Here is a 17,722-nt window from a genome sequence, read left to right on the forward strand (position 1 = left end):
GAAGGGTAAACAAAGGAGGAGGCTGCAATGCTTGGTAAGAAATGTACACATTATCCTGCCCATGTAATTGTAACTCCTCTGTACAGTATGTTCACAAATAAAATAAAATTAAAAAAAAAAGGAAAGAATTGGTATAACCCCTGTTTTCACTGGATTTGATTCCCATGCCCTGCATCTTGTATATACATTTTTCTAATTTGGGGAAAGGAAGGGAAATAACAAAATGCTGAAATAATGATACAGGTTGACCCATTGTAACAATGAGATGTACAAGATAGTATGTTGAAAATGGGGAGGGAGGGGAGGAAGGAGTTAGGGGGGTGGGGAGGGAAGGGATGGTAAGGGAAAAACAAAGGAGGAGGTAATGATGCTCAATAGGAAACGTACTCATTACCTTACTTATGTAACTGTAACCCCTATGTACAGTATTTTTACAATAAAAATATTTTTAAAAAAAGAAGGGTGTCCTCAGCCAGATATGGTGGTGCACATCTGTAACCCCAGCTAGCAGGAACATAAATAGGATGATCAAGCTCCAAGGCCAGCCCTGAGGGAAAAATGAGAACGTATTTGAAAAATAACTAATGCCAAAAAGAGTTGCGATGTGATTAAAGTGGTAGAGCAGCTGTCTACGTTCAAGGCCTTGAGTTCAAGCCCAGTATCACCAAAAAAAAAAGAAGGGGTGTTGAAGGCCTTATACCACCCAGAGCTTAGAAACCCTCACCAAGGAGGGGTAGCCATTGGTGAATAATGCATTCATTGGGTATTGTGAAAGATTACAGTTACTAAAAGAAGAAACATCTCATTCTTTTTTTAAAATTTTTTTATTGTGAGGGGTACAATTACATGAGCAAGATAATGAGTACATTTCTTATCAAGCATTGTAGCCTCCTCCTTTGTTTCCCCTTCCCATCCCTTCCCATCCTCCCCCCCGCTCCCCCACCCGCTCCCCGCAGCAAAGTTGTAAGGTTCGTTTTTGACGTAACGACTTGCACATCTCATTGTTGCAATGGGTCCACCTGTATCCCTAGTTAAACGATTTGAAGAAACATCTCATTCTTCTTGCAGCTTCTTCTATCAGCCAGGAACAAGAAAGAAGAGGAAGGAAACTAAGATAACTTTCACACACACCTCAAATATCTGGGAAATGTCCAGTCCTGCAGAGCCAAACACCACTGGCCTCAGATATTTCTAGAACAACAAATATACTACCCACCTTCCACACCTTTACCTGAATGGACTATGGTGGCCATTGATTTTCATGAGGCCAGGGTCTTAAGAACCTGGTATTTAAACAAGTGTTCTGAGGACAAGGTAGAAGTGCTAGATGACTGCCAGAACATTGGCCCATTTACATCCCTCTGTCCTCACCAGTTTCAGTGTGTCACAGTGATAGGGATAAGTGGAATAGACCTTATGTACCAGGCACCTGGGAGGGGGAAGTGGAGACAACTTCTTCACATTGTGGCTCTCACCAAGGGAAAGTTTGGAGGGTAGGAGTCTGGTGAAAGAGGGGAGTACATAATACTGTGTTGGGATTCTTTTCTTGTTATATCCATAAATGTGACCAGGTCATCAGCACTATCTAAACACCTTACTAGGAAAAGAGATGTTTGTGAAGGGCTTCCTTGAGGTCTGAACCATCCACCTTTGTCAAATAGCTCCACTAGCTCAGGCAGCATATGAGATTTAGGGTCCAGCCATTCCTGTCAGCTTTCCCCTGCTGACTTCTGGTCCCTATAGTCCACATCCCAGCTTTGCTCTATCCATACTTGGTTTTTCTGGCATATGTTTGTTTTTCCCATGTACGTGTTTAATCCATATGCACATTTTTTTTAAACCAGGCTGGATATCCTGAAGTTGAGATGGTCAAGTTTTGGGGGAGGCAGAGAGAGACTAGAGGAGGCATGGCCAGAACTAGTTTACTCTGTGGATTTATGTCCAGTGGTATGGAGGCCTTACCAGTCAGTTAGACACTAATGGGTCCCAGTGTTCCTGCTGTAACCACATGGCCAACTGGGCTTACATCAGAATTTTCGGACAACCCAGATTTGAACCTAGCAGATACAACCGAATACTTTCTCATTTTCAATGAACTTTGTTTTAGTAGTGAGGTTGTGCCCATTTCCTGCATTGTACATAGTTGCTAGGTGTTATTGGGGTATCTTGAAGTTTTGGGGCTGAGGCAGGTATCTTCCGATGGAGAGGACTACTATAGAACAAGCAGATGGAGGTCTTCCTGATCCTCACACCTTCCTTTTTACCAGCCCAGCAGTGAGTCCTTGGGTCATTTGGGGTGAGGTGGGTTCCTCCCACTCTGCTCTTGTCTTTGTACTGTTTTCATGCTTTTCCAGGTCTCACATGACATACCTGGGTGATGGTTAATACAGTCATACTCTCCAAGGGCTGGTAAACCCCTGTCCTGCTGGAAAGCCTTCACAAGACATGCTGGGCCTGCAAAGTGGGCTGGCCAGGTCTGGGAGTGAGCCAGGCTCATATGGAGTCTGAGCTCCCAGGAAGCTTCAGGGTTTACTGAGGCTACTCAGATTTGGCTATTGAGGTATATGAAGCAGGGGGAGGTATGGCAAAGCTGGCTTCATTCTGGAAGCCCACAGAGGAGCAGAGTGCACCATGATTTTGTGTAAGGTGCACTCTGGGTAGATATTGTAGGCCTGTGTGATTCTTTGCAAGACTATGGGGGATCTGGTCAGAAGGAGAAGTGAGCGTACTTGAGCAGGTTCTTGGGGTAGGACTGCAGGAGTGACTGTAATACCCTGAAGACATCATGCCAGAATTCAGTCAGGAGCCAGCCATCCAATCCCACCTGAGGGGCTCTCAAACACCCTGCCTTTGCATGTCTAGAGCCTTCCAATAAACATCCTTCTGCCTTTTCCATTCTCTGCTGAAACTCTATGAAGGAACAGATGTCATGGATAGCTTTTACAAGGGAATAAGTTAAATAGAATAAATCACACTAGAGTCAGGCAGCATGAAGGACATGCACCCTTTTCAGTGCTGTGACTGGAGTTCCCCACAGGGACCACCTGTGGCTGGGAGCTCCTCTGGGGCCTGATGGCATTGGAAGCTATGGTGGACAGGAGCCTCTGGCTGTACAGGGCCAACTGGTGAGGCATTCTCTGTTTTAACTGTAAATCAAAGAAGTGACAGTGACAAGAAGCATGTGGTATTAGATGAGCATGGGCTATGTGGCCTGGACTTCTGTTCCCAGCCTCTTGCCATTTACAAGTGTTAAGCTGGAGATTGAACCCAGGGCTGGCATATGCTAGGCAAGTGCTCTACCACTTGAGCCAGACCTTCAGCCACAAGTATCTGTTTGTGACCCCTGCATTGTAGAAGAGAGATCAATCCGCCAGATGAGGGAGGCATCTCGTGGAGTCTCCTCTCCAGAGGTTTGGGTTTCCAGATGATATCATCTTTCACTGGCCATCACTCGACCTAAAAGGAAGATGGAAGATATTCAAACCTACATCTTGAACATTTCCAAACAAATTGCACTGTCTCCAACAGTTAGTGGCTCATGTGAAACATGACTAAACACGGTTGGAAGCTCCGATAGATGAAATTCAAGACTCTACAGCCCAGATACGCAAAACTAATTCGACTTGTTGTTCTATTTTATCTTTTTTATTTTTTCTGGAAGGCCTAAAAGAGCACATGAAGCAAATGTTCGGGAATAGGGACGCAGGGCTGAGCAGCACTGGTGGGCTATTGTGGTACATCTGTGGCAGCTGAGCTGCAGTTCTCCACGAAATCTTCCACTGACTGGGCTGCAGTGTGAATCATAGTCTCCTCTTCCCATCTGTTGCTTTCTCTAGGCATCCATTGTCCACGCCCTGACCACACACTGTCAAGCATTAGCTTCTCTCCTTGGCTCAGGATGACGTAGTGTGCTTTGAACGCTTGATAAAGGGTCCCCTGGGAGGAATCTTCGGCGATGGGAATGTAAGTGCCAAAGGCTACAAGAATATCATGTCACGTTAGGATGGCCCTTAAACTTAACATTTCTATTTTGGAACTCCTTTGCTGTCCAAATGATGTCATCATAAATTTATTCCATAACAAATTTTCTAACTTTCCCCATCCATTCCTTCATGCCCTATGTCACCATTTCCCTGAATAATGAATCATCAGCCACTCAGCAAAAGAAAGCATGTGAACAGAGCCTTAGCGTGGGGCCTTAAGAAGCTATAGTCCTGCTGGATGCTGGTCATAGAAGTTCCACAAGGGTCTTCTCATCATATCCTTGGGGATTATCCTGCTCCTCAAGGGCCTGGAAAGTGCCCTGACAAGTGCAAAGTGGGCTGGAGTTAAAATCAGATTGGTCAGTCTGGCCTTTCTGGAATGTTCTGGAACATGTTGAGAATTCCTTAAAGGGGAGTTTTCACTGTCTATTTTCTTTAGCAAAAAATCTCTTTCCCCAGCAAATGAGTCACTGCAGCCCCAAAAGCCATTTCCCCGTAGAGGAAGAATCACAAAAGTAGAAGCAGTTTCCTAGCTTCTCCAAATGACAACAGGAGAGAGACAATGTAAGCGTGGCAGTCATCAGCACCTGTGTCTCAATGCCGCTTTATTTCTTAAATACGATAAGGAAAAACTGTGGAGCTCCCATGTGTGAGACACAGACATCCATCCAAGACGACATGAGGTCCCCTCACCAGGGACTGACTGGGAAGACAGAAGGCACAGACTGTTAGCCGTAAATAAAGCCAGCAAACTGGGGAGATGTCTGGGCTTGCTTTGGCCTCTTGATTTCAACTTGTTCTTGTTTTCAATACTTTGGTTTTTAGTGAACTAAATTTACTGGATTGTGTTGGTATGGTGGGGAGGAGTATTGGGATTTTCAAGCTAGCTTGGGACCTATAATCCAAACCAGTTTTCAGCCAATTTGGAAAACAGCATGATTTTATTTTGTACAAACATTGGCCTTGCCATACAACAGGCTTATGGTAGTCATTTCGCGGAAACCTTCATATTACACAGCGATCCACTAGGCCTATAAAGACTGTACCCAGAATTCAGAATTAAAGGAGAATGAAGAAGCAGCCTGAGTAGCGATTCTGGTAATACTTCTAACATGGCCCAGCAAACCACAGTGCAGGTCTGGATCCAGTCCCACTGTTTGTTTTTATAAATAAAACTTCATTGGAACATAGCCATGTCTGTTGATTTACATATCACTAATAGCTGTTTCTTGTTTTGTTTACAATGGTGGCAGAGTTGAGAGGTCTTTGGTCTGCTTCTGAAATACTGACTTGGTGGCCCTTCATAGAAAAATATTGCCCACCTCTGATTTAATAGAATAACCTAACTCTCCATGAACATTGTATGCAGTCTCCACAGGGGTTCTGTCACTTGTGTGACCTCACTGTTAAGTGTCTGAGAGAGAATGTTTTAGAGTCCTTGCAGCAAATAAATATCACAATGTACCTTATGGATGCATACAATTAGTTTATGTCAGTGTGTGTGTGTGTGTGTGTGTGTGTGTGTGTGTGTGTGTGTGTGTGTTGGGGCTTGAACTCAGGGCCTGGGCATTGCCCCTGAGCTTTTATGCTCAAAGCTGGCACTTTACCACTTGAGCCATACCCCCATTTCTGGCTTCTTGCTGGTTAACTGGATATAAATGTCTCACAGACTTTCTTGTCCCAGCTGACTTTGAGCCATGATCCTCAGATCTCAGCTATCTGAGTAACTAGGATTACAAGCTTGGCCTCTGTCAACCTTTAAAAATGAAGTACATTACATAAAGAAAGGAAGGGAGGGATCAAAGGCAAACAGAGGGAAGGGATGAGGCTAATGGCACTTGCCTAAACGAGGGCTTAGCAACCAGACATGAATGTAAAGGGTGGCAGACTCAGGCTGTAGGTATGGAGTGATCAAGACTCACCTGGAGGCCTTCTACAATGCAGCTGCACCCCAGACAGCACTGGTACCTGCAGACACATCACCTCCTTCCTGGTATCTGCTTCATGGTAGCTTTGAAGGAAACAGATCCTGGGTGTTTAAGGGACTTGCTCAGAATCACAGAACAAGCAGGTTGAAATGGACATTAAATCAGGCTGACTCTGAAGTCAGAACCCCAGCCACACAGGGAAGGCATAGAGAAAGAGCAGCTACTGACTCAGTTCTAGGGATAGGCACTTTGTCCCCAGGGGCATGTGTCTGGGGACATTTTGCTGGGAGCAGGTAGCCCTTCCTAATTCATACGCAGAGGATGGTTGGCCAGCTCCCACCTTGACAACTGCGTGGAGATAAAGAGGTTGGTGGGGAGCCTTCAGCATGGGTCTTCCTTTCTGACTCAGTGGCTCTCCCCATAGTAACAGCTCTTTGCCCATGGCAGGTTTTGCTTTCATTTTAATCATGAGGATATAATTGTACTTTCAACTCTACTTCATCAGTGTTGGGACACGGCTTTGCCACGCTGGTTGAGAAGTTTGTGGGAGTGATGTTAGGAACACAGGGATTCAGATGGGGATTTCCCCCTGGCTCTCTCCCTTTAAAATGGGCCATAATATTACCACTGTTGTCAAAGCAGGGAGGCTGCTTTTGCTTGTCTGCTGTAGACCAGGCTTTGTAAACAATCTACTTAGAACCACAGGTGTCCTGGGAGGGTGGAAGCTGTGGCTTCTCTGTTCTGAACCTCTAGTATCTTCCCATTCTACTTGGATAAACAGTCCAAATGAGTCGCTGGGTGCCAGTGGTTCACTCCTGTCATCCTAGCTATTCAGGAGGCTGAGATCTAGAGGATCATGGCTTGAGGACAATCCAGGCAAAGGTTCACAAGATTCCATCTCCAAAATAACCATCAAAAAGCCAGGTGAGCAGTGTGTGACTCAAGTAATAGAGTGCCATCAGAGCAACGAAGCCCAGAAAGAACACAAGACCCTCAGTTCAAAGCCCAGGTCTAAAAAATACCCATCAAACAACAATAACAACAACAACAAACTTGGTGTTTCCCTCAGCTTCTCTGACTAGCCTTCCCTTCACAGCTCCCCCTCCCCCCTGGCCTCCTGGCTGTTCCCCCACACACACTCATGGTCCCTGTTGGGCTTCCTGGAGTCACCCTTAGGGATGTTCCCTCACTCCCCACAGGTCACACCTTTACCCAGGAGGACATGAAAGGGTTCCCTAAAATACCAAGGCCAGGCTTCCCTTCCCCCACAGCACTCCCTCACCATTCCAGATCTTCCATTAGCTGTCTCCCATACTCTTATAAACAGCGACTGTGTTTACTTGCTTGCTTGTCTGTGCTTTCTTCCCATCACCTGACATATGCAGCCCTCACCCTATGGAAGTGACAGCAGAGCAGGGGCTTTCCCTATGGAAGGCTTCCTTCTGCCCAGCATGCCAGAAGCATCTGTGAGTCACTGAACATCACACACAACGGGCACAGTGAGTACATCAGCTGGCTCTGCCTTATCCCTGAGCCTAAAAGAGAAGCGAACAGAAAAAGAGCCCGTGTTCGTGGACCCCACCCCCAATGTTAATATGTCATTTTTCCCCAAGTTGATCCCTAGATCAACACATTCCCAACACAGTCACAACACACAGCAAGTATCTCTGTGTGTGTGTGTGTGTGTGTGTGTGTTTGTGTGTGTGTGTGTGTGTGTGTGTGTGTGTGGTGGTACGAAGCCTTGAACTTAGAACCTCCCACTCTTGTGTGTGTGTGTGTGTGTGTGTGTGTGTGTATGTGTGTGGTGTTCGTACGAAGCCTTGAACTTAGAACCTCCCACTCTTAACCAGCTTTTTTACTCATGGCTGGACTCTACCTTGTGAGCCATGTTATTCCTCTAGTTCCAGCTTTTTGTTGGTTAATTGGAGATAAGAGTTTTGAGGATTTGTCAGCGTGGGCTGGCTTCAAACTATAAGTCTCAGATCTCAGCTTCCTGAGTAGCTAGAATGGTTGGCATGAGACGCAAGTGTCTTATTGCAGCAAGCATCTCTACAGATGCGAAGATGGAAATGCAAATATCTGTAATGGCCCAGGCAAACTTAAGAGCAATGACTTTGGAAGACTTTTGGTTCACACCTATAATCCCAGTACACAGGAGGCAGAGATGAGGGGGATTACAGTTTTCTAGGACAGTTTGGGCAAAAAGCTAATGAGCTTATGTCTTGATAACCAAGCCAGGAGTTGTGATCCACATGTATACTCTCAGCTACACAGGATAGTTATGGTCTGAAGCTAGCCTCAGAAAGGAGGTATGGGGAAAGGACCAGGTTCTTAGACCCCATGTATAGTGCCTACCTAGCAGAGTGAGGTCCTGAGTTCAAACCCTAGTTCTATCATTTTTTAAAAATAATGAAAGAAGGAAGGGAAGAAGAAGGGAGAAATGGAAAGGGAAAGGAAGGAAAGAAGGGAAGGAAGGGGAAAAAAGAGCAGAGAATTGCCCTAAAGTATAGGAATTACAATAGTATGGTACTTGACTAAACAGGGCATGGCAGAGTTATGAACTAGTACATTTTCTAATGTGTGTTTGCAGGCAATTATGTGAGTGCCAGGCAGTGGCCTTGGTTGTTAATCAATGAAGTTCAGTAGTTACATATCCAAGAACAAAAACACATACTTTTTTTTAAAAAAAAAAATAAGCTTTTTATTGTGAAAATACGGTAGTGAGTACATGTCTTATCCAGCATTGTTGCTTCCTCCTTTGTTTTTTCCCTGCCATCCCTTCCCTCCCATCTCCACAACTACACCCACTCTGCCTAAATTGTAAGGTTCATTTTTCGACATAGTGTCTGATACATCTCTCATTGTTGCAATGGGTCCACCTATATCCCTGTTTAAACAATTTATTTTTTCCCTATCCCTCCCCAAATTACACCAACATCAAATACAGTGAAAACAGGGGTTATACCATGGGGAAGGGACATACAAAGCAACAAAAAAAATCATGTGGTACCTTATAATTACGTTAGAAACAATAGCAAGAAAGAAAAAAACCACTTGTGTCCTTATCTTGGGGTTCATTTCACTTAACATCATCTTATCCGACCTTCTCTACTTGTCTCAGACATATATTAGTTATTACAAATAAGGGAAACCATAGGACCTATGTTTCTTTGGGCCTGGCTTGCTTCACTTAATATAATTTTTTCCAAGTCTTTCCATTTCCTAACAAATGGGGCAATGTCATTCTTTCTGATGGAGGCATAGCAAATCAATATTGAGAAAAATTCACACCTTTTAATTAATAATTGGATCTATGGCTTTCACCTTATAGATTTAAATCTAAAAGAAGGATATCTGAAAGTTGAAGGAAAACATTTTCTTCATGGATAAATGTAGTGTGTGCACGATTCATATGTAAGACCTTTATGCAATATGTATATAAAATGTAATGATCTGTAGTTACATATTGTGTCACTACTGAACTGCTTACAAATAAGTTTTTAAGCAAGTTGACAGTACATGTGAAGGAGGTGCATACACACGCATGAGCAAGTCTTTCTCACCCCATCCTGTGAGCAGGCAGGCATTTTACCTCAGTTGCCTTTCTTTCCAGGCCTCCATGCCATCTGATCATCAGACAAAAATTTAAAGAACACATCCTGAGATGCTTTTCAAAATTGCTAAAGTCACCGAAAAATAAGGAATGTCTAAGACACTAGTGCATCCAAAGAGATATGACAAAGAAATCTAATGTGGTCCTCCTACAAAGTAGTTCTTGAAACCAAAAAAGAACATTTGATTTAAAAAAAAAGAAAAACTAAGAAAACTTGAAGAAAATATGCACTTTGCCTAGTAATTTATCAATATTAGTCTGTCATTGCACCATACTTACGTAAGATATTAAAAAGAAGAAAAGGTAAGTGAAGAGTGTATGGGAACTCTCTCTGGGTGTTTGTTTGTTTTCTTACTGGACAGGGGGAGACTGAGGTGAGGGTATTTATTCCTTGGGTCCCTTCTTGCCTGTGTCCCTCTAGCAAAGGCTGCCACCCCCCCCCACTGTATCATATGACTTCCAGGTTTAGAAAACATGTCCTTTTGGCCCTTGCTTAGTGTGACTAGCCCTGGGTGACTACACTTTTGTAAATAGCCCCTAGAAAGGTAAGTGTCCCCCTACCCCAGCAAAGTCTTCTGAGCCATCGGTTTCCTGATGGGCTGATTCTCAAGCTCTGTCAATGTGTGCTTACCCAGAGTCAGGTACAGGTGTGTTCGCAGCAGCATTGTTCTCAGTAACCAACATTTAGAAGCAAACTGTCTATGGCACAGTAGAGCATTACTCCACTTGAAAAGGAAATGCTGGAACCTGCTACCACATGGATGAATCTTGAGGACATCATGCTAAGTGAAATCAGCAGCCACAAGAGCACAAATACTGTTACTGTACTATCATAAAGTGTCTAGAATAGTCAAATTCATAGAGATAGAAGGTAGAATGGTGGGTGCAGGGCTGGAGTGTTAGGGGAATAGAGTGTTACTGGTTAATGAATGAATCTAGAGTTTCAGTCCTGTAGGAAGATGGTGGTGGTTGTACAATATGAGTGTACTTATCACTACTGAGTTGTACTTTACAAATGGCTAAGATGGTAAATTTTATCATGTAAGGGCTGGGAAGGTGGCTCAGTGGTAGAGCGCATGCCTTGCATGCATGAGGCCCTGAGTTCGATTCCTCAGCACCACATAAGCAGAAAAAAAAAGCCAGAAGGGGTGCTGTGGCTCAAGTGGTAGAGTGCTAGCCTTGAGCTGAAGAGCTGAGGGACAGCGCCCAGGCCCAGAGTTCAGGCCCCACGACTGGACCACAAAAAAAAGTTAAAAAATTTATCATGTATATTTATTTCACTGCTGTGTGTATGTGTGTGTGCACGCGTGCACATGTGTGCATGATGTGTACTTTTACTGGGAGTTGAACTCAGAGGCTGGCGACTGACTCTTAGCTTTTTCATTCAAGGCTGTTCACTGCCACTGCCATAATAATACACAGGGAAAACAAGGAAGACAACAGAGTTGAGGATGCTGGCATGGAAGTTTGGGGAGCAGTGCTTCTGAGGAACTTTCTCTTCACACTTGGAACAGTGCAGCTGAGTGACCAAGATGGGTCAAGTAAGAGGATTCAGGCAAGGACATGTAAGAGGTGGAGTGGAGGATCTGGGTGCAGAGCATCAGGCTTTACACATTCAGGAAATGTTTAAGGATAGGCATTTATGAAACCAAGGAGATGGAGTTGATAGGGATAGCTATTTGTCATTTTTAGATGTTTTGTTTATGACCATCCAACCCCAGTCATTCCAACAGGAATCCAGCAGCTCCGATAACATGGCCCTATAAACATGCTTTGTCTAGGGGTTTTTGGTTAAAGTGCACAGTCCAGAGGGGTCCTCAGTTTCCCCTTGGGTGCTTGGGGAGCCCCTTCCCCCTTGGGAGCACAGGCTAGGGAAGGGTATCACTACGTGAATTTTCACCATTTTTCACATCATAAGCTTGGAGCAGAACCCATCTGGAAATCATTAAGTACATGCCTGTTTCCAGATATGTTAACCCTATTTTATTTTTTGCACTTGATTAATGTTTATTTTGTTTTCTTGGGATGAAAGGCAAAAGTGAGCAGACAAAAGACTGAACAGATGACTATGCGTCAAAAAATGGGCCCTGTCCAAGAGATTCTGATTCAAATGGTCTTAGACGAGGCTTGAGCATACATGTGTTTTTTATTACAAATGTTTCTACAAGGGACTACAACTTAATGCTGTCCATTTATGTGTACAGTGCGTCTTGATCAGTCACCCCTTCCATCATAACCCCCCCAAATACCCCTGCTCCATCAGTCTGTACATCAAAGTTTGCACTTCCTTTATCAAGATGCACATTGAGTATTGTGACTATATTCATCCCTCATTCCCTTTTCCACTCATCCACGCCCTCCTATTCCACTATTCAACATGTGCACATTCCTTATATTAATTTTGTTAAAATGTCTGTTCAAAGGGTGTGCACCATGGAGTTTCTCTGATACATATACTATACTTTAACTTGCTTGATCTTTTTGTCTTTTTGTCTTTCACAGCCTGGCTTACTTCACTCAGTATGATTTTTGCCACATGCATGCATGCCCTTACAACTGGCATAAATTTCATCCTGGCTGATGAATGAATAAAATTCCATTTGTGGGAGGGGGGGAAGTGAGGGGTGCATGATTTTTTCTCAATCCATTTGTCCCTTGTAATGAATGTGCGCTGTTTCCATAACTTGGTTAGTGTGAATAGTACTGCAACAAACATGGGTGTGCAGGTGCCTTTATTGTAACTGTCTTGCAGTCTTTCAGACAAATGAGTGGAATGACTGGATTATAGGTTAACTCTGTTTGTTTTTAGAGGTGTCGCCATATGGACTTCCGTTGTGGTTATACTGGTTTGTACTCCCACCAATAGTATATCCAGATCCATATTGATGATGGCCATTCTGAATGAAGATGGAATCTCACTATTGTTTTGATTTGCATTTCCTTTATGACTAGGAATCTTGAGCATTTCTTCATGTATTTGTTGGCAATTTGAGCTTTTTCTTCTGAGAAAACTGTCTATTAAGCCCATTTATTGACTGAGTTTTGAGTCTTTGGGGTTTAGTTTTTTGAGCTCCTTGTATATTCTGGTCATTAGACCCTTTGTTATACATATATCTGGCAAATACCTTTTCTCATTCTATTGCTGTCTTTTATCATGACGGTGTTCTTGGCTGTGCAGAAGCATTTTTGCTTAATGCAATCCCATCTGTTGATTCTTTGCCCTTATTTGCTCAGCCCCTGAAATTCTATTCAGAAAGTTTCTGCCTATGCCAATACATTCTAGTATTTCTCCTATTCCTTCCTATAGTCGTCTCAAGGTTCAGGTCTTACATTAAAGGCTTTATGCACTTTGAATTGATAATAGTACAGGATAAGAAATATGTCACTAGTTTGCATGTGGACTTCCCACCCTCCCAGAATCACTTGATAAAGAGGCTGTCCTTTCTCCAGCATATATTTTAGATGTTTTGTTGTCAAATATCCATTAGTTGTAGGTGCATGGTTTATTCCAAGGTCTTCTTTCCATTAGTCTTCAGGTTTGGTTTGTGCCAGTATCAATTTGTTATTTCTGTTATTATGCCTTTATATGATCATTTGAAGTCTGGTAGTGTGATACTACTGTCATTGTCTTGTCTTGTTTTGTTGCTTAGGATTGATTTGGCTTTTCAGGGCCTTTTATGTTTCCATATGAATTTAAAATTTTTTCCTTTTCTATCTCTGTATGGAATAGCATTGAAATTTTGATACGTATTGCATTGAATTTGTAGATTGCTTTTGACATTTTCACAATATTGATTCTACCGATCTAAGATCATGGGACATTTTCCCATCTTCTCATATTGTCTTCAAGGGCTTATAATTTTTATTTTAGAGGTCTTTCACCTCCCTGTTAACCCCATTGTAGACATGATGCAAACTTTAGCTGCTGAATGAGTTTCTTGAAAGTCTGTCCCTAAATATAGCTGTCACTTGCTGAATGAGCCATATGTAAAGAGAGAGAAGACATAGCTGCAGAATTCCATCTTGCTCTGGCTCGGACTTGTACCTGTGCATGTAGGTATCTCAAAATTACTAACCTAAACAGTCCCAGAGAAAGTTCAATTAAGAATCTTTATCCAAAACCTTTCATTTCTTGAGTCATTGCTAATATAAGCATGGGTTTTGGAGATTTGACTTCAGAGGCTTCTGGGCTGGAGCAAAGCCTGTGGACAAGGTTAGCTCAGCTTTCTGATGGTGCTCACACCATCTTGGTTTACTCAGGGAGGGCTCTAGGAAATAGACGAGTAAAAGAAGGAATCAGGGATCAGGGATATGCTCAGAGGTGGAGAAATCCTGCCTGGGGCAGAAGTGGAAACTGGATTGTTGGGCTTGAGGGGCCAGTGGCCTGGGAAAGTAGAGGCTCCATGGAGAACATTCCTGGGTTGTTACATCTGTGAGCTTTTCTGTCAGGGAAAGTGTGACTGCCTAAGGGTAGCAGTCTGGATTCTCCTCCCTGGGGCTCTTTCCCCTGGCCACATGAGAGACTGCTGTGGATTTTCAAGGACTGGAAACCAAATACTGCCCTTTTAGGCCCTCTTGACTTCTGAGAAGGAACCAGTGAGGCCAAGTACAAACATCCACAAGGAGGTGCTTGTTCATTTCAGGCTCAAAATGAACAAATGCTGCTTCTTTGAGCTAGGTCTCCAGGGCAGTTCCCAAAGTGTGGTCTAATGACCCCCAGTGTCTGTGAGGGCAAACATGACGCATATAGATGTGATCAAATTAAAATCATGGGCCCCAGAAAGACCTGTAAGAAAGATCTAGAAATATACCATAATCATCTGAGGTTTGGGTTTTGTTTTTCAGGAAAAACTGCATAGAAAATCTAATGGATGAAGATGAGAAGGACAGAGCAAAGAGGTAAGCAGGACTAGCTTATCTCAGTGTGAGCACCATGGCTGTCTGTCTGTCTGTCTGAATCTTGCCTGCCCATGTTCTGCTTAGCAAAAGTACTAACAAGCCAGGAAGCTCTAGAACATGTCTACAAACACAATTTCCCAAAAGAATTTCAGAGCTGCTCCCTCAATTTTGCTTCTCACTGGTAAAGTTACTAGTTTATGCACTGTCTGCAGCTTGCTGAGTGAAGTGAACTGTTAATATGCTTAGGTATTTGCCAGTCCATTTCTGTCTTCCTCCATTGGATTGATTGTGGCTTTCCTGGGACATAATGGCAAAGCAAGCTTAATAGAAGCCAAGTCGACCTGGTTTAAGCCCTGCATCTGTGGAGAGCCTCTGGCTTTGGGTAATAACAATATACTGATGATACCATCATTACTCATTGTTATGAAGTATGCAATAACCAGACAGCACAGCTCGATTTCACCATCTGTACGTTGGAGCTATCATGGCTACTTTGCCAACAGGGTTGGGTGAGTAGGAAGTACTAGCCCGGTAGATGTAATGCTAGAGCTCTTAAGACTGTTGATTCCTTCAAGGAACATTTATTGAATACCTGATACATATAAAGTATAGTCATGAAGTTGACATTCTAGAGGTCAAGAATGGCCAAGTGAGCCAGATGCTGGTGGTATACACCTGTAATCCTAGCCACTCAGGAGATTGAGAGCTGAGTATCATAGTCTGAAGTCAGTTTAGGGACGAAAAGTCCAATTAACCAGCAAAAAGCTGAAAGTGGAGGCGTGGCTCAAGTATTAGAGAACAAGTCTTGAGCGGAAAAGCCAAGCAAAAGGTCCCAAGTTCATTCCCTAGCACCAGCGCGCACACCCACACACACACACACACACACACACACACACACCTACCCACCTCCCCCCCCACACACACAGGCCAAATGTCATCAACTTCACACCATGCACCCAAGTCAGCAATTACCACACTAGTATGAGGAGAGGAGGATAAACAAGGGGCTGCTGCCCATAAGGAGTATATAGTGAATAGAGTAGTCAGGAGGCCACTGAAGATCATTGGGGTTGAGGTGGCAGGACTAGCAATAGAAGTCAGAATTTCCTGTCCCAGGAAAACCTGAGTCATAGGCCTGGCAGACTGCCTCCTCCCTCCAGTCTCATTCGGTGCTGCATCTGCCATTGTATGCACGTGGTGGGGCACTCTGTGCTCTAGGACAGTCCCTCATGAGCCCTTGTGGCTGGAGGTAATGCTGCCTCTACTGTCCTGCACAGTACCCATGTCCAGCATGTCTGTCACTTCTAAACAGGGGAGCCCACAGAGCTCACCCAGCTTGGTGGCTGAAGGGTGGTTGTCTTTCCTTGTTACCTGGGGAGGCAGCCTTGAGAAACACAAATCCACAACACTCACAGACCTGCTAAATCTGTAACTGCAATGATTGGGAAAGTCTGGATTGTTTGGAACTTCCTCAATATTTCCTTTAAAAATCAGGGATCAGAGGCAATGGCCAGCAGCATGGATGGGATGAGATTTGTGTAGGTAAGGACTAGGAAACTAGGACATCAGCCCAGGGAACGCATCTCTGCTTTATCTTCTTTGATTCTTATCTCTACTTGTCCATGTATTTGAAAAATCCCTACAATGAAAATTCAAACAAATAACAAAGCAGTTAATTCCCGAGAGTATTCAGATGCAATGGGCTAGTCCCGTGGCACTGGATCCTCCCAACAGTGCTTTACAGATTGTACATCAGAAACTGCAAGGGCTGCAAAATCCATCTGAAGAGGACCAGGCCGGTCTAGAGCAGATCCTTCCTGCCCTGAACATAGGCAGGTTGTACTAGAAGGAAGCCTTTTGGCTTCCTGCAGAGTAGCTGTGGATAGAATGCTGGACACAGAAACTGAGCTAATGAGATCCCCCAAACCCCTTCGTGATTCACCCCCTGTTTTCTCACCTACAACAAGAAGTAATCATGTCTGCCCTGCCTTCCTAGGGCTATTATTTTACAAATCAGCCAAAAATATACTGAGCAGCTTCTCTGAGATATTAACTACCACATGTATGTGAAAATGTATGACACCTTACAATAATCTATTCCACAGGCATTCCTAGTCCTATTAGCAATAATGAAAAGAATAGCAGTAGTGACCAGACATTATTGACTGTCTCCTATATGTTCTGTGCACACCTACTAACTACTGTGCTAAGTACTTTGGTGAGCATTATCTCAAACCTTCCCCTCAGAATTTCTTTGTGGCATGTATTGTTGTTAAGCCTACTATACAGATGAGAAAAGTAAGATTCAGCAAGGTGGACTAATCTGATTTGACAGAAGTGAGAAAGCTCTACGAAGTGGCAGGTGGGAAGTTAATTACAGATTTTCTTAGCCTGAGACTCTGCTCTAATCCCTCAGATCACAAGAGACTCTCTGCATACAGGAACAAATGCCATCACTGCAGATCCAGACTGAGACTTACATTCCAATGTGACTTCGGAGTCTACAGAAGTTTTACTTTTGTCACAGAAGTCTTCACAGAAAGTTTCTAGAAGTCAGATTGTGTGACATTTCTTTTTCATTCATTCCCAGGGGCTATGGGTACATCCCTTGTTGTTGGTCAGTTTTAGATTGCTATAACAAAATACCTGAGGTTTTTCTAGAACAAAAGAGGTTTCCTTAGCTCATGGTTTTGGAGGTTCAAAGGCACTAGCATTAGTGAGTCTCTAGGGAACACCTCATGGTGCGTGGCATCACAGTGGAAAGCACTTGTGTGAGAGAGGTCATATCACAAGCTAAGAAGCCGGGGGGGGGGCGGGAGGAGCTAGTCCTGCCACTTCCTGTGAAGCCCACCTCTTAATGATCCCATTCCCTCTTCGCATCATCACACAGAGGACTAAGTTTCCAAAGCATGAACCCTTGGGGTTCATCCAAACCATAGCACCAAACCATGGGAGCCACTTCTGCATATAGGTACCTGTGTGCAGAAGTTGCTGTCCCCCCTTCCTCTTATCCTCAGATGAGATACTGGTGTAGAATGTTCATGAACACCCACACTCTTCACCAAGATGGCAGCAATAATGCAGTACCCTTTGTAACATTTGGAGAAAGGAAAGCAAACACAAATCTGAGATGATTTCCATTTCAAAGCCTCTGGTTTTGCAGGTTTTGTAGCAGCAATGTGGGAGGCCCTTTCCTAATCCCACCTGGGGGCTGGGAAGGTGGCTCAGTGGTAGAGTGCTTGCCTTGCATGCATGAGGCCCTGGGTTCGATTCCTCAGCACCACATAAGCAGAAAAAGC

At 43.8% G+C, this 17,722-nt stretch overlaps 1 protein-coding gene across 1 annotated transcript in view; it reads left to right on the forward strand.

Annotated features, from left to right (window-relative positions):
• Npas2 (neuronal PAS domain protein 2) overlaps window positions 1–17,722 on the forward strand; it is a 179,731-nt gene that overhangs the window by 69,119 nt on the left and 92,890 nt on the right. The window contains exon 2 of the mRNA XM_013019736.1: window positions 14,370–14,423. Within this exon, the coding sequence (XP_012875190.1) occupies window positions 14,392–14,423 (32 nt within the window). The 5' untranslated portion in view covers window positions 14,370–14,391. The remainder of the gene's footprint in view (window positions 1–14,369; window positions 14,424–17,722) is intronic.

This window comes from Dipodomys ordii, unplaced genomic scaffold (assembly GCF_000151885.1).
Source record: "Dipodomys ordii isolate 6190 unplaced genomic scaffold, Dord_2.0 Scaffold47, whole genome shotgun sequence".
In the NCBI taxonomy this organism is placed as follows: Eukaryota; Metazoa; Chordata; class Mammalia; order Rodentia; family Heteromyidae; genus Dipodomys; species Dipodomys ordii.